Source organism: Bison bison, unplaced genomic scaffold (assembly GCF_000754665.1).
Source record: "Bison bison bison isolate TAMUID 2011002044 unplaced genomic scaffold, Bison_UMD1.0 scf7180017864460, whole genome shotgun sequence".
NCBI lineage: Eukaryota > Metazoa > Chordata > Mammalia > Artiodactyla > Bovidae > Bison > Bison bison.
In genome coordinates this window covers 2,307,654-2,333,086 of record NW_011495022.1, presented here as the reverse complement: position 1 = coordinate 2,333,086, position 25,433 = coordinate 2,307,654, and the positions used below count along the sequence as shown (strand labels likewise).

Here is a 25,433-nt window from a genome sequence, read left to right as displayed (position 1 = left end):
AACCATACAATGGCCTTAAGCAAGTAAGGAAAGTGGTAAAGATATACTTACGAAGGACTGTTAAGGAAGCAGTAGCTGAACACTGGCCATGGAAATTTTTGGCCTTAATTGTATACTTCCCACTGTCACTTACTGATGCATTTCGGATTTCAAGAGAATATACATTTCTGGAGCGACTTACACTGATATTTGAAGAAATAGAAATCTAAAAAGAAGAGAAAAAATAAGTGTTTCTTTGAGCTCTTCAGGAGTAAAGTATTGAAAGTTCTCTTCAGTAACATTCATAATTAAACTTACTGGCAGGTTGTTTTTAAACCATTCGATTTCAGGCGATGGCTCACCACTGATTTCACAAGAAAAGAGAACGTTTTGTCCTTCATTAACATTTTGAGATCTGGGCTGTGAGATGAAGGCTGGAGCATCTGAGAGTTCTTTGCTTAGGGTCAGATCATACTGACACTTAATGATGCCTTGGCTGGTTTTGCCGATGCAGGTGAGGATCCCTTCATCTTTGTGACCAGCCTGTCTGATGGTCAGGGTCTGGTCGCTGCCTGAGATGCCGTATCTATACTCATCAGAATTGCTGAGCTCCACCCCATTCAGTACCCATTTCACATCAGTGGCACCAGCAATGTTGGCTTTCAAAGTCACTTTCTGACCAGCAGTTATACTCATCTGAGTGGAAAATGCTTTGATCTCAGCATGAGTTCGGATTTCTTCCGATGCCTGTGATGTTTTAGTGATTTCCTCATGGACAACAGATTTTTCCAGGGAGGCGGCTTCTGATTTCTTGACTTTTTCGGAAATCAGAACTGTGGAAGCTTCCTCCTTGAGGGCTAGCTTTTCGTGAGATTTTACCTCTGATGTCTTGATTTCTTCAGAAATGAGGGCTTTCTTGGAAATTTCCTCTTGGACAGATGCCTTCTTCTGGGATGTAATTTCGGAGGTCTTTTGTGCAGATACTTTCTGTATCTCAGTGTCTTCTACAACTGAAAAAGAAAGCTCCGTAAAGCAAATTGAATGGAAAAGTGGTCCTACCCTTTTGTCTTGTGGATTCTGCAAGTAATACACAAAGAAAAAATACTGACTTATGCATGCAGTGTAGGTAATACTTGATACTTTCTCAGCCCCGATCTTGGAAAGTTGTCATGCGTGACTTTCGAGGTCAGTGTAATGATTATTTAAACTAAACTAAATTGAAGAATGAATTCTGTGGCTTAAGGGAAAAAGTTTTGAAAGGAATAGTTAAAGGATCTAGGAGATGGATGGATTTAGGAGATTTTGATTGATTAAAACAATTTAATTATGTTTTAGAAGATTCAGATGAAGGCAAACTCATTTTAATCGGGAGAACTGATACAGCTTTGGACTGTATCATTAACTTTCCACTGCTTTGGAAAATTAGCAAGAGCGAAGTTTTAAGGAAGAAGTACCATTTGGTATATTCACCTGACTATTCATTCTTAAACATTACAGGGAGCAGGAATCTTACATAATATCTGGGACTCTTATATAACACTGCATACAATTATGCACTTAATAAATATAAATTATATCCTAACTTCAAATATGGGTATTTGTACATTTGTGTACAAATGGTATTCTGTAACTTGGTAAAACAGTTTTTATTTTAATACTTTGTGTGTGTGTAAGCAAGCATGTTTAGAAATGTCTCCTTAATAGAGTTTTCTGAAAACTGTTGGTAAGAATAAAAGCCAACTTACCTTTTATTGTTAATTTGCAGCTAGAGGACACAGATCCAGCTGAGTTTGTTATTGTACAGGTATAAAGACCACTGTCAGAAGTATCGGTCTTATGAATTTCTAGGAAGAATGCTCCTTTGTCTTCAGAGAGTTTGTATTTACCTCCTTGTGATATAACCTGTGGAACGCAAGTGATTTGAATTTTAAAAAGTTGAGTTACTCTTAAACTTTCTTTGGGAGTTGGGAAAAAAGGAACAGGGTTAGTTTTCTTTGTTTTTTTTTTTTAGAAAATAAGGTCATTTAAGAACCAGTTACCTTTCCATCCTTTGTCCAAATGACAGTCGGCTGGGGTTCTCCAGTAACTTTAACTGCAAATTTAGCAACACCGTCTGAAGAAACAGTGGTATCCTGCAGACCAGTAACAATTACTGGTTTTGTGGAAATTGGCGCAGGAGCTTTGGGTTCAGTTTTCTTGGTTTCTGTTGGCTCAGCAGTTTTTGGAGCTGCTTTCTTGGTTTCTGTTGGCTCAGCAGTTTTTGGAGCTGCTTTCTTGGTTTCTGTTGGCTCAGCAGTTTTTGGAGCTGCTTTCTTGGTTTCTGTTGGCTCAGCAGTTTTTGGAGCTGCTTTCTTGGTTTCTGTTGGCTCAGCAGTTTTTGGAGCTGCTTTCTTGGTTTCTGTTGGCTCAGCAGTTTTTGGAGCTGCTTTCTTGGTTTCTGTTGGCTCAGCAGTTTTTGGAGCTGCTTTCTTGGTTTCTGTTGGCTCAGCAGTTTTTGGAGCTGCTTTCTTGGTTTCTGTTGGCTCAGCAGTTTTTGGAGCTGCTTTCTTGGTTTCTGTTGGCTCAGCAGTTTTTGGAGCTGCTTTCTTGGTTTCTGTTGGCTCAGCAGTTTTTGGAGCTGCTTTCTTGGTTTCTGATATGCTTGACACCTGCTCATGGATACTCTTAAAGGCTTGTCCCACAAATTGGAAGTTAGTTTTGGAAGTTCCACCTTCACCAGAAACCTCACAAACATATTCTCCACGATCAGATTCGGCGAGGTTGAGGATTTTGAGCTCATAGGTGCCATCTGCAGAATAGTGAAACTGGAAATGCCCGTTTTCCTTCAGTCTCCTGCCGTCTTTGTACCAGGTGACCTCTTTTGCACATAATGCACTGCTTTCAACCACACAGGTCAGCTTGGCTATGTCTTTAGAGGCTTCTGCCTTCAAGGACTGAATTATCTTAGGTGGGGCAGCGACTGGCTTCTGCTGAACCTTCTCTGTTGGTGTGGGTTTTGTCTCTGTGGGCGGTACAGCTTTGGGGTGAGGAGTCACTGGTTCTGGGGATTTCACTCGTTTTGGAGACTTGGCTCCTTCTGGGGATTTTACCCGAGGCTCCGGGGATTTGACTCTCGGTGGTGATGTCACAGCCTTTTCAGTAACCCTGGCCTTCTGAACAGTCAGAGTAAACTGCGCCTCTTGCCTCCCGTCGCTGTTCTCCACCACCACACTGTAGTTGCCCTCATCTGAAGCCTGGACTGAAGAGATCTCAAAAGTTGACTTGTACTTTGAGGTGGCCACTTGGTGGCGGGCAGAAGTGCTTATGACTTGTCCCCCACGCAGCCATGTCACCGTTGGTACCGGCTCACCATCTGTATCGCAAGAGAACCTTGCAGACTCACCTTCATAGACAGTTATGGACCTTGGCTTTGTGAGGATTCTTGCTGCCAGAGTCGTCTTAATCTTTCTGTGTGTGGACTTTTCTTCCAGCGACTTTTCTTCGATTGCAGCACTTTTCATTTCTGCGGATGCATGGTGTTCATAGGAGGAGAGACTCTCCCGGGTCTCCGTCATCAATGATTTCATTTCCCTGACGGAAGAGGAAGCTTCCATCTCAGATGTTTTCTTAAAGGACGAAACTGCATATGCCTCTGTTCTTGTCAGCTCAGGGAAGACAGATCGGGGAACCTGTTCGTCTCTGCGCTGGGAAGCATAGGTAGTGTAATCCCCTCCTGTGACGTCCAAGGTCGCATAGTCGGAAGCCTCACCTTTGTAGTTGGTGCACACAGCACGGTATGTTCCACTGTCATCAATATGACAGTCCAGAATTTCTAGGGTCAGGACCCCACTGGTGTTGGTGTAATGAATCTTACTGCTCTCTTGGAGTTCTACACCATTGTGGTACCATTTGACCTCAGCAGTTGGCTTTGACTGAACGTTTAAGATAAAACGTGTATTTTGGCCGCAGGGAACCCGGTGGGAACGCATCCTCAGCGTGATTCGAGGCGCGTGGTCAAGTGTAAAAGGCTGCTGACTCAAAACCTCATACTTCCTTTCCGATGTCTTTTGAGTCTTTAGAGCAGCTTTCATGGACTCATACCTGGAAAAGATATCAAATCTTGCCGACCTCTCAAATCTTGACAGTGATCGCTCACTAGACACAGGGCTGGGGGAACGTGGACGAGTCCTCTCTGGGGTAGGAGACCTTCTTTCTACATCTTCTTCTTCTTCTTCTTCTTCATCTTCATATTCCTCAGCTGGCCGTGGCCGCGGCCGGATCAGCTCAGACACGGGCCTCATCAACTCGATGTAGGTGGGAGACAGTGAGCGCCGGCGTCTCAGCAGCCTGGACACCGAGGAGGACGTCTCTCTCTGCGCGTGTTTGGAGATCTCATATTCTTCCTCGATTTCCGTTATTTCGGTCACTTCTCTCTGGCGTCTTGATTTCTTTCTAGACTTCGCCTCCTTCGACAGGTGGTCCAGCTCGCTCTTGTATTCCAAGAGGCGCTGGGTGGTGGTGGCGGGCCGAAGCAGCTCGTGGTCCTCTCTCTCGGCCATGATCCTCTGCCGCTGATGGGCCTGCCTGTGCGAGGCGCGGGCGTGCCGCTCCCGCAGCTCTGCGTAGCTTGTGCTGGTCTCTTCCTTGGTTGGGATGTGATAGGTTGAGTATCTGAAGTCTCTTCTTGCTTCCTCCACCTTGACGTGAGCTTGTGGGGAAGAATAACGCAGACTCGAAAGCTCAAAACGGGGAGGGCTCCGGCTTGGGGGTGAGGCTGAAAAACCCAGTTCCAGCTCTTCTTCAAGACGCAGCCTCTCTTCCTCTGTTCTCTTCATCGCCAGGTAGTCGTCAATGGGCAGGAGTAATTCTTCGTCGGAGATGTCACCAAGAGAACGTCTCCTGGGTCTGTAATAATAGTAGTAATCCGGAGAAGGTGTGCGCCGGCGGGCTGGTCTCACCATTTCAAGGTCATCTTGGGACAGTTTGGGAATCCGCCACTTAGGTCTGTATTGATCGGTGATGCGCGGGAGAGGCATCACGTAGAACTGCTCCCATCTTGAAAGGCGGATGCGCTTGGGCCTCTTCTGAACAACTCTGTCAATCTTCCCAGGCATTTCAAATTGATCCCGTATCTTCTTATACCACTTCATGTCAGACATGGGCACGAACTGCTTAATGTGTTGGTCTTCTTCTATGGTGGTCTGTTTGTACTTGCGTGGCTCTGGTACTTCGTAAGGCATGCGGAGTTTCCTCTCCTCCTTCTTTTCTTCCGTCTCAAGTCGGTATTCCCCTTTCACGGTCTTGGTGCTGACAGCTGGTTTGTAGAGGATGGCAGCTTCTCTCAGCGCCTCCTGGGCGACCTGCGTCAGCGGCACCGCCTCAGTGCCAGAAAGAATTTCAGCCATTCTCAGGGTCTTGTCAATCTGCCTCTGCACATGTCGTTCGTGCTCCTCTTTTGTCTTGAATTCCTGTTTGACATACCTCAGGCGTTCCACTTGTAGGTGGGCCTGGCAGCTGCTGGATCCAGCTGTATTTGTGGCTGTCACCCTGTAATAACCGGTGTCTTCTGGCAAAGTATCCCTGATGTGAAGAGCATAATAATCCAAGCCTTCGTGGATAATTTCAATGTTAGGCCCAAGGGACAGTGGCCGACCATCTTTCTCCCATTTTAACGTCGGTGGGGGGATGCCAGACACTCTGATCTCAAAGCAGACACTTTGGCCTTCTTGGCATTCTGCGTTTGCCAGTAGCCGTTTGAACATGGGTCTGAGGGTCGTATCTGATGGAGGTGGGTGTGGAGTTACAGTCAGCTTTGCTTTGCAGCTGTCCTCACCGTACTTGTTCCTTGCCACAACGGTATATTCGGCATCATCATCCATAGTTACGCTGTTGATTGTTAATTGGTAAAGACCTTTGTCCGACTCAAATATGTACTTCCTGTCATCATCACCTGGTTTGATTTTCTGACCTGATTTGTACCACGTTACTCGAGGCTCTGGGTGGACAGTTATGGTTACACCAAACCGGACATTTTCACCCACATAAGCTGTCTTGTTATAGAGAGGCAGGGTGAATTCAGGTGGTCTTTCCAGGAGTCTCATGGCATCTGTTCTGCGCTTAAGTTTCTTCACAGTTCTACGGCAATAATAGTCGTAAACTTCTCTCACACCTTTGACAAAGAGCTCTGCATAAGAACTGTCTTCACCATAGTCATTGACTACTTTGCATCTGTAGGTACCATCATCAAATTTGGTGATGTCTTTGACATACATGGTGGCCACTCCATCTTCATATGTGATTTCATATTTCTCACTGTTCTCCAGCTGTCTGACACCGAAGTACCAAGTCACCTGGGTCGACTGATCGTAATTTTCAATTCTGCATACATATTTGACATAGCCTCCTTCTTCTCCAACTGCATGCATTATCTGCCCAGAAACGGGGCCAATTTCAATGGATGCCACTTTAACTTTAGCAATGCTCACTCCCTTCTGAGATCGAATTGCACCACCACAGGAGATCCGGGCTGCAGACACAACCATGTTGAGGTCTTTTTTGACTAGGGTGTGGTAGTAGCGTCGGTGTTTCAATGTCCTGATCACTTTAGTACTGACTCTTTCTGTCTTCTGCTTCAGCCACGGGTGCTGAAGGGCCTCAGATGCTGTCATGCGAGATTTTCTCTCTTTCACTAATAGCCGGTCAACAAAGTCCATGGCTTCGAGGCTGATCTCTTGGAATGCTTCTTCATCAAAGGTGTATTCAGCATTCATGATGTTCTCAATGATCTGCTGGTTAGTTTCAGCCAGGAATGGATTGATACCACTCAACAGCACGTACACCAGTGTTCCAAGAGACCACATGTCCGTGGCTGTGCTGACAACATCATGCTGGTGGACCTCAGGTGCATAGTATTCAGGGGCAGTGAACTGAAGCCTAAAGTTGTCCCCTGGCTTCAGCTGACGGGCTTGACCAAATTCTATGATTTTAATGGTGGAGCTCCTTCTTGTTTGGTAAATGATGTTGTCTGGTCTAATGTCAAAGTGTCCAATATTATGGCTGTGTAAGAACTCAAGTGCTTCGCACACCTGGCGAACATAGCTTACGATTTCTCTCTCATTAAGTTCAAAAGCACTTGTGTTAATGCGCTCAAATATGTCAAGTCCTGATATGAACTCAAAGATCATAACTAATTCTTCCATGCTTTCAAATGATTCATGGAGGTATAACATGTTTCGGTGCCTAGCTATATTTAGAATGGAAATTTCTTTCTTTACCAAAACTTGATCAGTCCCTTTGACCTTCACAAATTTGGCCATGTATGTCTTCTTTGAGGATGTTTCAACACAACGATGGACAATTCCAAACTGACCACGCCCAAGATCTTCAGCAATCATATATTTCTCATAAAGCTCCTTGGTTGAAGAGTGAGAAGCTTTGGTCATAGAAACTTCCCTGGTTTCGTCTACCTCTTCATCATAGTTCATAGCCCTGGTCTTGTCTTCTTTGGTTACTGTTGGTTCTGAAGGCTCAGAAGGTTTGCTTAGGCCAAATTTATTCTCTGCTATTATACGGAACTGGTAACTTGTTTTTCCAAATAAGTTGATCACGGTATAACGTGTTTCTCGGGCCTGTCCTACCCGGATCCATCTTTCTGCGGTGGTTGCACACTTTTCAACAATGTAGTTGGTGACTTTGCTGCCACCATCAGAAGCTGGCTCAGTCCACGTTAAGTTCACAGAATCTCGTGACACGTCACTAACTTTGACTCCTCTGGGTGGGTCGGGAACATCAGCCACATCCAGTTCAACTGTCTTCTGATCGATTCCAAATCTGTTCTTAGCACAGACCACATAGAAGCCAGCATCTTTTCTCTCCACTCCATTGGGGAAAACGAGTGATGTGAAGGACCTTGTGACAATAACTTGGTAGTGGCCATTGTTGTCGATGAGATCTTGTCCTTTCTGCCAGGTGATCACTGGATCTGGTTTGCCACTGAATGGGATCTTGATGCTGATTACCTCACCTCGGAGAGCGTGGACTGCTCCCATGCCTTCAAGATTTTTAGGCAAGTGTATCTTGGCTGGAACTGTATCAGAACAAAAGAAGGAAGAATATAATTTAGCAACACTCAAAACTATATAAGAGCGCCCCCCCCCCATTAATAATATGTAATCTTGCACCAAGATGATGTCTACTGATATGTTTTTACCTTCTACTTCCAAGGAGGCAGTGCCAGACACAGACCCTCCTTGGTTGGTAGCTCTGACTTGGTAAACGGTGGCATCATCATCTGTGACACTTGCAATGATGAGCTGGTGGTAGCCACCCTTAAACTCTTGAATCCTGTACTTTAATCCATCCGCGATGATTTCTTTGCCTTGTCTGTACCATTTCACAATTGGTTTCGGATGACCAGTCACTTTGCAGACCAAAGTAGCATTGCTCTGATATCTGACATTTAGATTTCTCAGTTCCTCTTTAAAGTGTGGTGCCTGAATTGGGACATCAGATTTGGGAGTGACAGGTTCTGATATCTCACTCCATTCGCTCTCCCCACCTAGGTTTTCACATTTCACACGGAACTCATATTCAAGACCTTCAATAAGGTTTTGCACTGAAAAGACGGTTTCTCGAATTTCATCTGTCGTCACAGCAATCCACTTGTTCTGCTTCTTCTCACGCTTCTCAAGGTAGTAATTTCTAATCTTTGCACCTCCATCGCTGGCAGGTGGCTTCCAGGCCACAACACAAGAATCTTTTGTGACAGCAGTAATAGTTGGTTTGCCAGGGGCACCTGGCTTTTCTGTTTAAAACAAAGAAAAAGCATTTGCCTCGTCAGATGAAACAGACAGCTCTATGAAGAGCTTATTTAAAAAAAAAAAATGTTACGAACCCAAAGTTCTACTAATGATAGCTAATCCAGAAAAATGAAATTGGTTACTTTATGCCAAGAAACTTATCAAAACAGAAAGTTCCTTTTTAAAGAAAAAGGGGAGAGGGTATATATACCCTTTTAGATCAGCGAAATTCAAGTGACATAAAAGACACTTGTACTTTAGCTGAATCTTTGCTGTCTCCTTTCAAAAGTCATTTCTGTTAAAAAAAAAAAAAAGTTTTACATACAGATGGAATTTTGCTATAGGAAGACTGTCTGTAGAGGTTGTACTCACCAAATGGACTCTTAATGATCACAACTGAGGAGACTTCTAGAGGTTCACTGATGCCAAACATGTTCTGAGCCGAAACCCGGAAGTAATACCCAGCATTTTCTGTGAGGTTCACAATTCTACAGGTTGTCACTGAGATGGCTGAAGACACCAATTGCCATTCAGCCCCTTCCTTGGCCTCACATTTCTCCACCACATAATTGGTGATCCAGGAGCCTCCGTCATCTGCAGGTGGTTTCCAGCTGATCACCACAGAGTTCTTCAATAGAGCTTCAATCACAATTGGTCCTGTAGGTTTGTCTGGTTTATCTGTTGGGGGAAAATACAATTGTAGTGGTCTCTATCGTGTGCCTCCCAAGACCTTTTTTTTTTTTAAAGAAGAAAAACCACTGAAAAGGAAAACAAAATACCTTGTATTTCCACATCAAGCATGGTATCGACCGTTCCGAGGACATTGCTGAGCTGAACTTTGTATTTCCCAGCATGAGTCTTACGCTGGACATTCTTCATGACAAGATGGGTATAGTGCTCTGTGTTTTCTATAGTAATGTTTTCTGAGTTTTGCAAGAGTTTCTGGCCACGGAACCAAGTGATGGCAGGTACTGGCCGGCCAATGTACATGACATGAATTCGAAGTGTTGAACCCACAGCACCGTAATACTTCTCTTTCAGTGGGTAACCAGGATGGAACTGTGGGGTTGCTTGCAGGAGAAGCTTACTGCTGGATTCTACTTCTCCAACCTCGTTGGTAGCTACACAGGTATAAACACCTTCATCTTCCTGTTCCTCCGTCATTACTGTTAGAGTATGTGTGCGTCCATCTGAAGACATTTTGTACTTGCGGCTTTGTACGAGCTCCTTACCAAATCGGAACCACTTAATGTCAGGCAGAGGCCTTCCGACAATCTGGCATGAGAGTTGAGCAGCTTCGCCCAGTTTAGTGGTAACATCCTTCATTTCTTTGCGTACTCCTGGGGCTTCTCCAGCTAAAGGGTATGAAAGTGCATAATATTAGTGTATTATTGTCACTACTGGATCTATAATCCACTGTCCTTGTATATCGGGAATGAATTCATCGTACTGATTGATACTCTTATTAGACACCATGATTTACACGAGTCTAATTCTTAAGTCTTCACAGTGATTGGAGGATCATCTGGAAAGTAGAGATTCAATGAGGATATCATATTATTATGTAGAGTGACTTTTTTATGATTGGGAGGCATTAACTATGTATGGGGTTTGGGGAAAATGTGAGTTCTCTATAAACCGTTGTATCTTTGCCCTTAGGTTCAGTGAAGGGGGGTACATTTGTTGACACTTTGTCTTATTAGGAGTATTAAAATCCATTGTATTCATGGGAGAAATTGCTCTAGGCATGTGCTCAGTTCAGTGCATCTAACGGTTTACTGCTGAGGCTTTGTGCTTGGAATCACTTCCTCTAGAACATATCAACTGCTCCCTTTGTGCACATATGCCAAACAGTTCTTTCTTTCCAAACACTTGCTCTCTAATAAAGCTTTCTGGAGACCTACTTAGTATAGAGGAAGAATTAACCTTTACATGTTGCTTAGTTTGTAAATGAAAGCAGAGAACTAACGGCTACTTACACGTTAGTTTGGTCTTTACAGACATAGCAGTTCGTCGAGGTCTGCTCAGCCCCGTCTCATTCTCAGCGAAAACCCTGAATTCATACTCTGTAGCTTCCAGCAACCCTCCTATTGTGAACTGCCTGTCTTTGATGCGGTCCTTACTGCTCTTCTTCCAGGCACTGTCTCCAGATTGTCTGTATTCAACCCAGTATCCAAGGATTTCTTTGCCACCATCACATTCAGGTTTCTCCCACTGCAGAGTGACGCTGTCTTTGGATATTGAAAGAATCTCGAGTTCTCCAGGTTGGCTTGGCTTATCTGAAATATTTGAAAACAGTTGTAAAGGAAAGAGAGCAAAGATGGCTTGACTCTGTGATTCTAGCCCCTTCAGAAATTCTTTCCTTACCAAATGGATCTTTGCAAACAACTGGTTCAGATGCAGGGCTGGTCTCGCTTAGGCCAACGTCGTTCTGTGCAATGATGCGGAACTGATACTCGGCATCGGGAACAAGCCCGGTGACGGTGTACATTGTGGTGGTGATCTGAGTCTTGTTGTGTCTGACCCACTTGTCAGTTGAGGTCTCCTTGCGTTCAATATAGTAGCCCGTGACCCGAGAACCACCATCATCTTTGGGCCGGGACCAGGACAGGCTGACGGAACTCTTGGTCACATCGAGTATTTCTGGAGGATTGCTTGGAGGCTCGGGAGGGTCTAGGAATGTAAGTGGGAAACACACATGTTAGCGTACAGTTCCAACTCTTGTAAGCTGGTGATTTTCATTTTGAAACAAAAGAGTACTGAGAGGAAGTTTACAGTGTTGTGGTTGGAAGAGCACTTACTCAGTGGTGTTTTTGGTATGACGGGTTCCTCCGATTTCAAGGGTTTGCTTATTCCAAACTGGTTTTCTGCTGAAACACGGAAATGGTATTCCACATTTTCTTTGAGGCCTTTTACCACCAGAGATGTACCTCGGACTCTGGAGTCAATGGTGTACCAGGCGGATTTAGGCACTTCGCGTCTCTCCAGGATGTACCCCAAGATATCGGCACCACCGTCATCGGCAGGGGGCCTCCAGCTGACCCTCACAGAGCGAGCTTGTATGTCGTCATATTCAAGTGGCCCTTCTGGAGTGTTGGGATTTCCTATCACCCTGACCTTGATGTAGACAGCCTTCTTGCCACATTTGTTTTCCAGAACCAGGTCATAAGTGCCAGAGTCATCCCTGTCTGCTTCTTTGATTACAAGCTCAGTGTGAGTTTCAGAGGTTGCGATCATGGCACGCTTACTAATGTCTTGGCCTTCCTTGGTCCATTTACATATTGGGAATGGTTTTCCTTTGATCGGTATGGTAAGTCTGATGACTCCACCTTGTCTTACTAAGATACCTTCCTGGTATCTTTCATCAAGTTCATAGTCAGGATATTCTGGGGAGAAAGGTAAGGTTACAATTAGCATTTTGGGACACAGGCATAGGAAATAAGTCTAAAGGCAAATATAGCAGAAAGGAAGTGATCCCATCTCTTACCAAGCATTTCTGTGACTTTGACTGTTCCTGGTACCTCAGCAGGCTCCCCAGGTCCACCAGCGTTGCAGGCTAGGACACGGAATCTGTATTCGGCGCCCTGAGGTAGGTGTGTGAGAGTATACTCCCGAATTTTGGTTGGGGTGGTGTTGCATTTGGTCCATTCATGTTGATCGACCTTTTGCATTTCGATCAAGTAGCCCGTGACTTTAGATCCTCCTTCATCTTCTGGTACGCTCCAGGCCAGGGAGACTGATGTCCTTGTTGTGTCGGTAACTCTTGGATTTTGTGGCTTTCCTGGAGGAGCTGGAAAATAAGAGTAACAACATACTTGTTAAAAGTTTCTGCAAAGTTGAAAATCAGATGCTAAAAACCTAATGATTTCAGTGAATTGTGGAGACGTGGAATGTAACATTAGGATATTTTTCGTTTTGTAAATATTTAATTCATTTTATAAGTTAAAACTACTTTAAACTCTTGCTTTTTCCTTTGTCTTATATGTGCTTAGTTTATGACCACTAATTCTATCTTACATTTAATATCAGTTTTTAAACTGCTTCGAGAAATACTAACTTGCTTAAAAATTTTAACTGTGATACAGGGTGTCTATCATGAGTTCTATTTTAAAGAGGGAGAAGTAGATTCAAGAGAAGAATATAAGAAGTTACTTTCCCAACACTGCTAAGGGTTGGGAGTGGGGAGAGGATTGACGACAAAGGACACAAATGAACTTTTTGGGCTGATGGAAATATTCTATATTTTGATTGTGGTGGTGGTTATACAACCATACATTTCCCCAAACTCACAGAATTCTCTATTTCAGGAAGGTGAATAACTATATTAAATTATATCTCACTGAACTTTTATATAAAAGGTATTTACCGATTGGATCCATGGCCACAGTGGGTTTGGAAGGACGGCTTGGTTTTCCAGTTCCTCTCACATTGACGGCTGTGACACGGTGCTCATATTCTAAGCCCTCAATAAGGCCAGTGGAACGGTATCGTGTCATTGTCACTGGCACTTTATTTACGCGGACCCATCGATCTGCTCTCACTTCTTTGCGTTCCACGATGTATCCAGTCACTTGGGAGCCACCGTCATCTTCTGGTGGGTACCAAGTAAGTGTCATGCCCTCACGGGAGACATCAAATATCTGTAATGTTTCTGGAGGTCCAGGAATGTCTGCAGCAAGATGGAGGTAAACACACCATGCACCATGAATAAATTAAAGACTCATACATTGTGTGTCTCGTATATACCATTTTAAAAAGGTATGTAAGACTCTTATGACTATTTTTCTAGTGTTTTCATTTTTGTACCTTTCTTGCTGTTCCTCATTTTCTTCAATTTCATAAACATTTATTAAACGTGTATTCTGTATTTTTTCCTCACTGTAACAGCCAGTCTTCCCTCCCTCCTTCCTCTCCTTCTACCCATCCTTTCCTAACTCCTTCCTCTCTTTCTTTCATACAAAAACAAAACAAAAACCTTAACCATGTTGAAAACCCCTCCAAGAAAAGGAGGCATAGAAACCTTAGAACGACCCTGGGATTAATTTTGGACCTCTTTTTACTTACATAAGGGCATATTAAAAACAAATTCCTTCTTGTTAACATTTAGAGGTGAGGAGAATGGCAGAAGGGCCCAGGACTTACTGATGCTGCTGCGACATTCTATGACTTCAGACTGCAAGTAGGAGCCAATCCCAAAGCGGTTTGTCGCAGCCACTCGGAACACATACTCGTTTCCTTCAATGAGTCTGGTAAACTTAAATGTTGATCTGGTCACTGACTCAGACACAGGCAGCCATCCAGGGCGGTGGGCATCACGTTGTTCTACCACATAGCCACTCAGCGGAGCGCCACCGTCCAGTTCGGGCGGTCCCCAGGAAATGGTCACTGAAGTAGCATCAATTTCATCAACCTTGATAGGCCCAGACGGTGGACCAGGCTTGTCTACAAAAGAAAAGGAAATTCCAGATGTTAATTTTCACTTCAAATCAAAATTGGGTGACTGAGCATCAACAATTTGCTTGTGCCTTTTCCCATGTCCCTACCGAGAATGATGACTTTAATGGTCTCTGATGTAGTTCCGGTCACATTCTTCAGTTCAAGTACATAGTCTCCAGTATCTTTGATAGTGGTTTCCCGGATGGTTAATTTAGCTACCTTAGTATGAGTTTCAACTGTGACACGCTCTGATTCTCTTAGTTTAGAACCAGCGAAGAACCAGGAAGCAGCAGGAGGTGGGCGGCCAGCGATTGGTATTACCAGCTCTACCGGTCTGCCAGCTGGGACATGGATGGTCTTTTGAGGCATTGTAGAAAGATCAATTGTTGGCAACACTATGAGAAAGAAAGTAGGAATTTATTCTTAAGTATAATTTCTAATGACAGGACGTAATGAATTCTGAATGTTTCCTTCATTTTGCTTTACTATTACTGTTATCTTGGTGTTTTGGTACATACCTCTGAGGTCTTGTACAGTCACGGCTGTGACAATCTCTCTTGGTTCTGACACACCTTTCTCGTTTTGTGCCCTTACTCTAAATAAGTACTGTTCACCTTCGTTTAAGGAAATAACAGTGTGCTCTAGGACTGTGGGTTTTAAGGTGACAACCTTCATCCATCTCTCAGTGCCAGCTCTGCAGGCCTCAAGAACATAGCCAGTGAGTCGGCTCCCACCGTCATAGAGTGGTTTCTCCCAGGCAAGGGTAACAGTGGATTTGGTGACATCGACCACTTCTAGCTTCGTAGGCACCAAAGGCACTTCTGAGACCAGAACTGCATCAGATGTTTCACAAGGTTCTCCAATGCCATAAATATTTTCTGGCAACACCCTGAAATAGTACATGGCTCCTTCTATAAGTCCAGAAATCCTGTACAGTGTCTTGCTGCATTTGGTAGTTACTGTTTTGAATGCTCTCATGGCAGCTTCACGCTTTTCAATAATATAGTTGTTGACAGGTGCTCCACCATCAATTGTGGGAACTTCCCAAGTGATGGTCACAGAATCTCTTGATACTTCCTTAACTTTCACTGAAGGACAGGGGCCAGGAGTATCTAAAAAAACAGAGAACGAAGGATGCATACTTCTTATTTGACAGATTAGTTGATAGATTTTTGGGGGAAAGGGGTTAGGAAAATATACTTAACATAGTCCCTTCTAGAGAGGTGATCAATCAGAAGTCAAGGTGTTTGTTTTTAAAGAACCTACTCATTGCATAGTATTAAGACCAATACTTACCGTATACTTTAACAAGGACAGTTGCTGATTTCTTGCCAGATTGGTTTTCGGCTTCAATGGTGTATTTTCCAGCATCGTACCGGTTAACTTTGTCCACAATAAGCAAAGAATAACTCTCAGTGGTGTCGATAATCGCCCGACTTGCAAGGTCAATGCCCTTTTTGCTCCATGTGATGACGGGTGGTGGTCTTCCAGATACAGACACCATCAGCCGTAGTGAGGCCCCAGCTCTGATGGTCACGGTCTTCTTTAAATCATCTGCAAGCTCCAGATCTGGTATTTCTGGAAAGTAAATGTCAAAGCTTAATTAATTTATGAACAAGTGTGATGAGAAAAATAATTCACCTAAAACCTTGAATTATAAATACCCAGTCTTTCCACAGGCTCAATTTCTGCAGTTGACTCGCTGTATTCGCTCATGCCCTTTACGTTCACAGCAGCAACTCTGAAGGAGTATTTCTGGCCCATTTTAAGGTCTGTCACAGTGAATTCATTGTTTCTTATTGTGGCGTTGGTATGCACTCGGTACCACTGATCAGTGTCCTTCTCTTGCATTTCAAGAACGTATCCTATGATGTCAGTGCCACCGTCATACATGGGCTTGGTCCAGGCTAAACTGATGCTGTGTTTGGTGGTATCCACAACTCGTGGAGCAGAAGGTGGTCCAGGGGTGTCTGTAGAAAGAAGGATATTATACAAATAAGGAAGCTTTGAGATTTGTATTTTTGATTTGTAAGATTCACTCAGGCATTGCTGTTCTTTGTCTACACTCACTGAGATGTTCTTTGTAACTAAGGTCTTCTGATATTGCAAGATGGCACTGTGTTCTGGAGTTACTATTTTTATTATTTTAAGAGTTAAAAACTTCTTTAGAAAGGCAGATGTTTCTCCCTGGCCACCTTGGCTAGATACACTGTGTCCTGCTAAGTTCATTGCTTACAGTACCCATTCTCAGGAACTTTTTTTTCCTCTTTTTGGCTGTGCCCAGTGGCATATAGGCAGAGAAGGCAATGGCAAGCCACTCCAGTACTCTTGCCTGGAAAACCCCATGGATGGAGGAGCCTGGTGGGCTGCAGTTGGGGTTGCTACAAGTTGGACGCCACTGAGTGACTTCACTTTCACTTTCATGCACTGGAGAAGGAAGTGGCAACCTGCTCCAGTGTTCTTGCCTGGAGAATCCCAGGGACGGGGGAGCCTGGTGGGCTGCCGTCTATGGGGTTGCACAGAGTCGGACACAACTGAAGCGACTTAGCAGCAGCAGCAGCAGTGGCATATAGGAACCTAGTTCTCCAACCAGGGATTGAACCTGTGCCCCCTGCAGTGGAAGCACAGAATTTCAACCACTGGACCACTGGGGAAGTCCCAGGGACCTTTCTTTAGTAGCTCAGCTTTCAACAAGGTCAATATTCTTGTCACCTCTACATTTCCAGTAAGTACAGGAATAAATATCTTCTACTTCCTCTGAGTCCATTCCAGTGATTTATTCCTTTTAGTTCTTAGGCTTAAACTTTGTACAAGGATTTGCCAACTTATTTTTGAGGCTCTTGTGACAATTATTTTGTTAGGTACTTATTAAGAAAGTAGAAACTTTCTGTTCTGCTAAGCCTCTTAAAGGAGACATTGTCCTTTTTTTTCTCTTCAGTAGTTATTACCATTACAACAAAATTACCTCCATCCTTAGGAAGATTTGAAAAAGACATCCCTTTCATATTGGTAGTAGGAAAAACAAATTTTTTTTCACAGATTAGAAAATAACAGCAACAATTTCCAGCAACGTAACTGCTAACTTATCAACAGAAGTACTTGTTGAAATATTTTCTGTCTTAGGCTGTAAAGTCCTTCTAATAAGCATATGCCTTTCTAGGCCAGTCATAACTTCTACGAGTTCTTGGAAATTACATATTGGACAATTCTTTGTAATATGATTTTGATGGGCATTAGGAGTATGAATGAGTCTTGGAACTCACATGATGGTTCTCTGCAGGAGATAAAGTTGGAAGCTTCGCTGGGTTCGCTGTTACCAGCAGCGTTTACTGCAGTCACCCGGAACTGGTAATCACAGCCTTCCATCAGGCCAGTCACCTTCAGCCTGGTGTCGTACACCACGTGGTCCTTGTTGACACGCGTCCAGCGCAGGCTCTTCTTCTCACGCTTGTCTACCAAGTAGTTGCTGATGTCGTTGCCACCATCAGATTCAGGTTTCGTCCACTGAATGATGATATGCTCTTTGCCAGCCCCAACTTCTTCAGGTATGCCAGGTTGTGATGGAATCGCTGTTTATATTTTTATGAGAATAAAAGGTTGATCAGAATTGCACAAAATCACTATTTTTATGACTGTCTGCCCCCTGCCCACCCCATCCCCTGATCCCATGACACTTCCACTGGCAAGTTAAGTGTTAATACTCACTGAAGGAGTTTCTGGCAACAATGGGCTCTGATTCAACAGGCACACCAGGGCCATATTTGTTTACTGCCCGCACTCGGAATATGTATTCGTTGTTCTTGATGAGTCTAGTAACCACATGGGATAGGGTGGGGCATTCGCCTTCCACAATCACCCAGTTGAGCCTGCTCGTCTCGCGTCGTTCCACGATGTAGTGAGTAATTTCTGCTCCTCCATCTTCCTGAGGAAGGCTCCAGGCTAAAGTGCACTTCTCCTCAGTTACTCTGCTGACGGTGAGCTTTCCACATGGGCCCGGGGAATCTAAAACAGATGTAGGAATGAGCAAAGAGGAAGGTCCTTCTTTCTGCACACATTTGAGAAAGCTATGGAGATCAAAAATCGTTTGACCCTCTTACCGAGAACCTTGACCAGGACAGACACAGCCTTTGTCCCGCTGGCATTCTTCACCGTTAAAGTGTATTTTCCACTGTCACTTCTGTCACAGAACTTGATCACAGCAGTTGCTCGTTTGCCCGTATACTGCAGAGAGATTTTCTCACACACATCTAGTTCTTTGTCCCCTTTGGTCCAGATAATCTTGGGTTCAGGTTTGCCACCAACTGCAGCATCAAGAACAAGATCCGAGCCTGCTCTGATGGTGACCAGATCACCCTGTAATCTGGCGTCCAGTTCGGCTTTGGGTGGAGCTGTCATAGACAAGATGTGAATGAATGCGTGATAGTCTGTTGTCACAGAAATTGTGATCATTTAAAAGGAGAACGTGGATTATTATTATTATTTTTACCGTATTCATCTCGGCAAGTGATGGGGCCTGTGGATTCTGATCCTTTGCTAATTACGCCTGCTGCATTCTTGGCCAACACACGGAATTCGTAAGTGTCTCCCTCACTGAGAGCAGTAACGGTGAAGAAATTGTCAGATACGATGGTGTAGTTGCACTTGAGCCAGCGACCGTCTCCAACTTCGCTGACTGGCTTACGCTCTATGATGTAGCCCACGACCTTGCTGCCACCATCATACACCGGGGCAGACCAGATCAGTGACACTGTCGATCGGGTGACATCTGTTACCTCTGGTCTTCCTGGTGCATCTGGAAGGGAGGCAAACGTGAGGTTAAATACAACTCTGAATTCTGCTAGTACTGATGATGATGATAAACAAATGTACCCTTAAATTTTGACACCTACCCACTGGGTTTTGAGCCATCACAGGTCTCGAGGCTTCACTGGCTTTGCTAACGCCTGCGGCATTGAGTGCGTATGTTCTGAACTGATATTCCAGTCCTTCTACCAAACCGGTCACTTTGTAGTTGCACTCTAAGCATGGTACTTTGTTTTCTTTGACCCAAAGAATGGTGTTACGTTCTTTCTTCTCAACCCAGTAGCCGATGACTTTACTGCCACCGTCATGGTAGGGTTCTTCCCAGCGAATAGACATGGCATTTGCAGACACATAGTAAACCTCAGGTCTGGTAGGTGCACTTGGTGGGACTAAATATAAACAGAGGTATCAAAATATAAATTGAGTTTCAAAATACAAATACAGAATATAAATAACATTCAGGGGAAATGTTTAATCATAGAGACTTGGTAATATGATTTTAATTTTCTTACCAAATGGATGCTCAGCCACAATTGGTGCTGATTCTACAGGCTTGCTGACACCAAATCTGTTCTCTGAACTGACACGGAAAGAATATTCCATATATTTTGTGAGATGAGTGACTTTAATCTGAGTGCGCTTGACACTGGAATTGACAAGCTGCCAAGCTGTTGTACCCGATTCCCGCTTTTCAACAATGTAATTGGTAATATCAGTGCCTCCGTTGTCTTGAGGTTCAGCCCATGACAGGACACATGATTCAGCTGAGATAGATGAGACTTCAATGGGGCCGGTTACTGGACCTGGCCTTCCGATGACCACAACTGTGATGGTAAATGTTTTAACACCAGCTGTATTTTCCAGGGTCAAGAAGTACCTTCCAGAGTCACCTCTCATGCTGTCCTTTACAGACAAGGTGGTTCTGTCTTTTGTCGTCGTGATACTCACTCGATCTGTCTCCTTAAGTCTCATTTCTTCAAGTTTCCATGTTACCTTGGGGGCGGGACGACCACTGATTGGCACGTCAATGGTAAATGTGCTTCCTGCTTTGCAAGTTATGAGCTGATTGGTAATTCCAGTGAGGTCAGCAGTGGGCTCAATTTGAGGCTCCTTGATGATGACAGAAGAGAAGGCTTCCCTGGGTTCACTGTAGCCGGCGTCATTCTTGGCCTTCACGCGGAATTCATATTCAGTGTTCTCAACGAGGCGCTCCACTGTGAAAGTCATCTGTTTGGTGTGACCAGCTTCAACCCAGAAGTCAGATCCCTTTTGTCTCATTTCGAGCAGGTAGCCAGTGATTCGGCTGCCTCCATCATGGTCAGGTTTAAGCCAAGCTAAGACTACAGAGGACTTGCTTGTGTCAACAATATCAAGTCTCCTAGGTGGAGCAGGTTGTTCTGTGGCTACCATTGGTTCTGGCATTTCATAGGGTTCACCAACACCATACTCATTTTCTGCAGAAACACGGAAATAGTATGGAACGCCTTCTAGCAGGTCACTGACCCTGAGGATCTGACGAATGCATTTTTCACTGACCACCTGCCAGCTACGGCGACTGGCTTCTCGTTTCTCTACCACATAGTGATGAATTCGGGCACCTCCATCAAGGAGAGGGGCATCCCACATCAATGTAGCAGAGCCCCGGGTCACATCCTTGAAGGTAATCGGGCCAGGTGGGCCAGGAGAGTCCAGCACCTTTACGGTGAATGTGATTGACTTACTACCGCTGTTGTTTTCTACAGTGAGGGTATATTTCCCTGCGTCGGTTCTGTTGCAATTTTCCACAGTGAGGGTGCTGAAGGAATCTGTTGTGTGGATGTCAGCCCGAATGCTAAGGTTAGAGTCCGGTTTGCTCCATACAGCTGTCGGAGTTGGTCTACCCTGATAGGCAATGAAGAGGCGAATGCTGGCCCCAGCTCTCACAACATGAGTCTGCTTGAAGTTGGCATCGATGTCTAACTCAGGAGCTGATAATCGGTCAACTGCTTTAATGGTGCCAGTCACTTCACAGCTGTCTCCTTTTCCAGCAGCATTGATAGCACTGACCCGGAATTTGTATTCTTCACCTGCTTGCAGATCGGTGACTGTATATCTCGTTTTCACACATGCTTCTACGTTCACCTTGTGCCAGTCTCCCAGGTCAGCTTTGCACATTTCAATAATATACCCAATTATCTCCAGTCCTCCGTCAAACACTGGCTTAGACCACTCTAAGCTCACAGTTGTCTTTGATGTGTCTGTCACTTTGACCACAGCAGGCGCGCCTGGTGGGTTGACAGGCTCTCTGCATTTGATTAGTCGTGAGACGCCGCTTGCAGGCCCTACCCCTGCGGCATTTTCAGCCATGACGTGGAATTCATACTCGTTGCCCTCCGTCAGACCTGTGACTTTGAATCTTGTCTCACAGATGGGTCGTTTGCTGATCACTTTCACCCATCGCGTGCTCTTCTTTTCTCTCCTTTCAAGGATGTACTGTTGAATTTCACTGCCACCATCTGATTCTGGCCTGGCCCATGTTAGAGTAATGCTATTGCCTGTTACATTACTAGGTTCTGGAGTGCCAGGGGCATCAGGAATAGCTGTGAGATAAAAACAGAGAAAGAAACCAATTAGACACGTTTGCTTGGAAACTGACCTTATGACATACTGCCACTTAGTGAAAATGGTCACTTACTGTACTGTATTTGAGCAACCACTGGGTCAGAATCCAGTGGCCTGCTAACACCAAACTTGTTAACTGCAGAAATACGGAATTGGTATTCATTGCCAGTTATTAGTTTCGTGGCTGTGTAGCTGAGGGCTTCACAATTGTCCTCAATGAGTGCCCAAGCAAGTCTGCTGGTTTCCCGTTTTTCAATCAGGTAGTGAGATACGGGGGCACAGCCGTCATTGTGTGGCGCATCCCACCACAGGGTCATCTTCTCGCCAGTTATATTGGTGAATCTTATTGGCCCAACTGGTTTTCCTGGTGTATCTATAAGAAAAAGATTCTGGAGTTAGTTTCTTTTCCCTTGTCCATTAAAATGCAATCAGGCCTGTCTTTAATCCAAGTTCTGTACATTGTAAGAGTAAGAAGCTATTCTAGAGTTTTACCTTGTACTCGCACTGTAATCTCTGCTTTTGTGGAGCCAGATGCGTTTTTGGCTTCCACTCTGTATACACCACGATGGTCCCGGGTGGCATCTCTAACAAAGAGGCTGGTGGATCCAAGGACATCGGTTATTTCCATGTTCATCTTCTTCTCAATTTCTACCCCATCTTTGAACCAGGTTACTCGAGGTACTGGTCGTCCTTGTACCAAAGCTTTAATTCTAAGGCTCTCTCCAGACTTAATAGTGATACCATCAAAGTACTCAGGGCCAAACTCTACAGTTGGTGCAACTGTAAAAGAAATAGAATTATATACATTAACTTGGTTTAATAAAGACAGAAACAAACATGTTTTTCATTAGCACCATATCATAAAGCCTGGAAGGGTAATCCTTATACCAAAGGCTATTTTGAAAGTATGATTGACAGTTGAGAATTTAGACTCTAAGGTTAAACATTTGCATATTGTTATCTCCTTTGTTATGTCTGTCATGTTACTACTCTTGAATTTCCACTTGTAAAACGAGGAATGAAATATTTGTAGGTCATCTACTTCCTAATGCTGTTGCATATTCAAACGAGTTGCTGTTCCACGCCATTAGCTGCACTCAGGCAAAATGATAATTGTGCTGTTGAATTTGTGTTGTATTTTTGTGATTTCAATAGAAATGGACTGTTATTCTTGAGAACTTTATTCTTTATTATAAATGACTGAAATTACAAAGCTAAAAACCATCCCCATTTGCATGCTATTTATGTGGAAATGAAAGAATAGACGCAGTAAAAAGTTGATGCTAATCACATCTTTTTCTTCTCTTCATCTGAGAGGTAGAAAAATCTAATTCACCTACCTAACAACCTTTGGTAATCTGTATGAAATATTGGTTTTATTCTCATTTTACACACCAGGGACCAAAAATATATATATTTAAAAACATGAATGTTCTTAGTTACACTGGAAATCAGTCGTAAATGCTTACCATTTTCATCTCTGGTCATGATAACACCAGAAGACTGTGACGGCGGGCTTATGGTTCCAACAGCATTTCTTGCGATTATTCTGAACTCATATCGATCCCCAGGACTGAGTCCTGTTACCGTGTACTGACATTCACTGACGTCAGTAAAGTTGCATCTGGTCCAGCGATCGCTCCCTTGCCGTTTCTCGATGCTGTAGGCCACTATCTTACTGCCTCCATCACGCAGCGGTGGGTTCCATTTCAGTGTGATGGTTTCCCGGGTGACGTCAATGTAGTCAGGAGTGCCAGGTGGGTCTAAAAATTATATGAAAGTTAAAGGTGTCATTACTTCTGTAATCAACTCTTAATCCTCAATGGAAGGGGGAAAAAATGAATAAATCCCCCAAACTCATTATAGCCATTAATTGAAATTTTTTGGTATCAGAATCTTAAAAAAAATTTTTTTAATTACTTTATTAGACTGATTTAAAATCATTCCCCTTGCTTTACCTGACCAACTCTGGTGTCAAGAAAATATGTGAGAAGGTGATACATGGAAGAAAATTAGTAACACATTAGTTGCTGAATGAAATATACTGGAATAATCTTCAGTCACTTACCTACTGGGGAAACAGCTAAGGTAAATTTGCTTGGGTCGCTAGGTGAGCTTAGGCCAGCAGAATTTTCAGCGAATACACGGAACTGGTAATCCAGGCCTTCCATTAATCCAGTAGCTCTATATTCTCTTCCAGATATTGGTGACATATTAATTCTTTGCCAGAGGATGCTGTTTCTTTCTTTCTTTTCAACATGGTATCCAGTAACTTCTGAACCACCATCATAAACTGGAGCATCCCAAGTGAGTGACATGCCATCAGAAGTCACATTGTATGTAACTGGCTTTCCTGGGGGGCCAGGAATCCTGAACTGGTGTTTGGCCAAAATGATGTTTGAGACAAGTGGTTGGCTGACTCCATATCTGTTTTCTGCCCTAACTCTAAACTGATATTCGGCATCTTTGACTAGATTAGGAACTTTGAAAGTTGTCCGGGCAACGCTGGAACACACCATCTTCCAATTAGTTTGTGAAGCTTCTCGCTTCTCAATGCTGTAACAGGTAATTTCACCTCCTCCATCATCATCAGGCACATCCCAGGACATGATGACACTATCGGCCTTGATTTCGTCGAATCGAATGGGCCCTTTGGGCTTAGATGGCGGGCCAAGTGTGATGACTGTAATGGGATATGTGTTTCGACAGACTGCGTTATCGAGAATAATGGTGTATTTCCCTCCATTCTCCTTCTTCGCATTCTTTATACTCAGAGTAAGTTTGTTTTCGGTTTTACCCAAACGAACAAGTTCACTTTCTTTCAGTGGCAAACCGTCTTTCAACCAACTGATAGATGGCTTGGGTTTCCCTTTGTAAGGTAATTCGAGGTGCACATTATGTCCGATTCTCACAGCGACTTGTGCCCCTGGGATTTCTGACAGGTCAACTTCAGGTGGAATTACAAGTTCTTTCACTGTGATTGGCCCAATACTGACACTGTCGCTCAGCCCTTTCTCATTTCTGGCAGACACTCTGAATTCCAGCTCTGACAGTTCCTTGAGCTTGCCAACCTCAATTTCACATGTCTTACTTATGCCAGCGTGTGACCACGTTTGTTCACCTTTACCTTTCCTTTCCACAATATAATCTGTGATTACACTACCACCATCGAAGTCGGGCTTGGTCCAGCTCAGCGTAACAGATGTCTTTGTTGAGTCTTTCACTGAGAGATCGCGTATAGGTGCTGGTACCTCGGCAGCCTTCACAGGCTCTGTGGTTTCACAGGGTTCCCCAATTCCAATTTCATTCACTGCAAAAACTCTGAAGAAGAACGGAGTTTTCTCTGACAAATCGGTTACTTTAAAGGATGTGCTAGAACATTTGTGTGACACGGAAGACCATGTTCTCTTGGTGGCATCTTTCTTCTCAATGATGTAATTAATTATAGGAGATCCTCCGTCAATGAGAGGAGGGTCCCAGAACAAAGTGACTGTGCCTTGAGAAACATGTTTAACCTGTAGGTTTTGGCAGGCGGCTGGTGTGTCAAGCACTTTAACACTCACAGTTGAAGACTTTGGTTGACCAACACCATTTTCTATTGTGAGAATATATTTGCCTGTATCATGGCGAGTGACTTGAGGGATAGTGAGTATTGAAGATGAGTCCGTGTTTTGAATGCTGTAGCGGGCATCACTGCCAAGATTCTTCTCATCTTTTCTCCATGTGACAGTAGGTGGAGGTCTGCCTTTGAAGGGAACCAACGCGTGTACATCTTCGCCAGCTTTAGCTATAATGGAGGTCCTGAAAGCCACGTCCAGGTCGATCTCTGGTTCCTCT

The 25,433-nt window shown here is 44.0% G+C and overlaps 1 protein-coding gene across 1 annotated transcript in view; it reads right to left on the bottom strand.

Moving 5' to 3' along the window:
• Nucleotides 1–25,433, bottom strand: part of TTN (titin) — a 275,334-nt gene that overhangs the window by 2,282 nt on the left and 247,619 nt on the right. Inside the window, 27 exon segments of the mRNA XM_010859754.1 lie at nt 52–205; nt 298–989; nt 1,725–1,881; nt 2,019–8,044; nt 8,168–8,761; nt 9,129–9,434; nt 9,536–10,111; nt 10,736–11,035; nt 11,124–11,429; nt 11,558–12,142; nt 12,244–12,546; nt 13,123–13,425; nt 13,899–14,198; nt 14,300–14,587; nt 14,711–15,304; nt 15,489–15,770; nt 15,857–16,162; nt 17,456–17,761; nt 17,898–18,194; nt 18,290–18,580; nt 18,679–18,984; nt 19,082–19,384; nt 19,508–21,574; nt 21,670–21,969; nt 22,089–22,376; nt 23,066–23,359; nt 23,665–25,431. Coding sequence (XP_010858056.1) covers nt 52–205; nt 298–989; nt 1,725–1,881; nt 2,019–8,044; nt 8,168–8,761; nt 9,129–9,434; nt 9,536–10,111; nt 10,736–11,035; nt 11,124–11,429; nt 11,558–12,142; nt 12,244–12,546; nt 13,123–13,425; nt 13,899–14,198; nt 14,300–14,587; nt 14,711–15,304; nt 15,489–15,770; nt 15,857–16,162; nt 17,456–17,761; nt 17,898–18,194; nt 18,290–18,580; nt 18,679–18,984; nt 19,082–19,384; nt 19,508–21,574; nt 21,670–21,969; nt 22,089–22,376; nt 23,066–23,359; nt 23,665–25,431 — 18,291 coding nt within the window.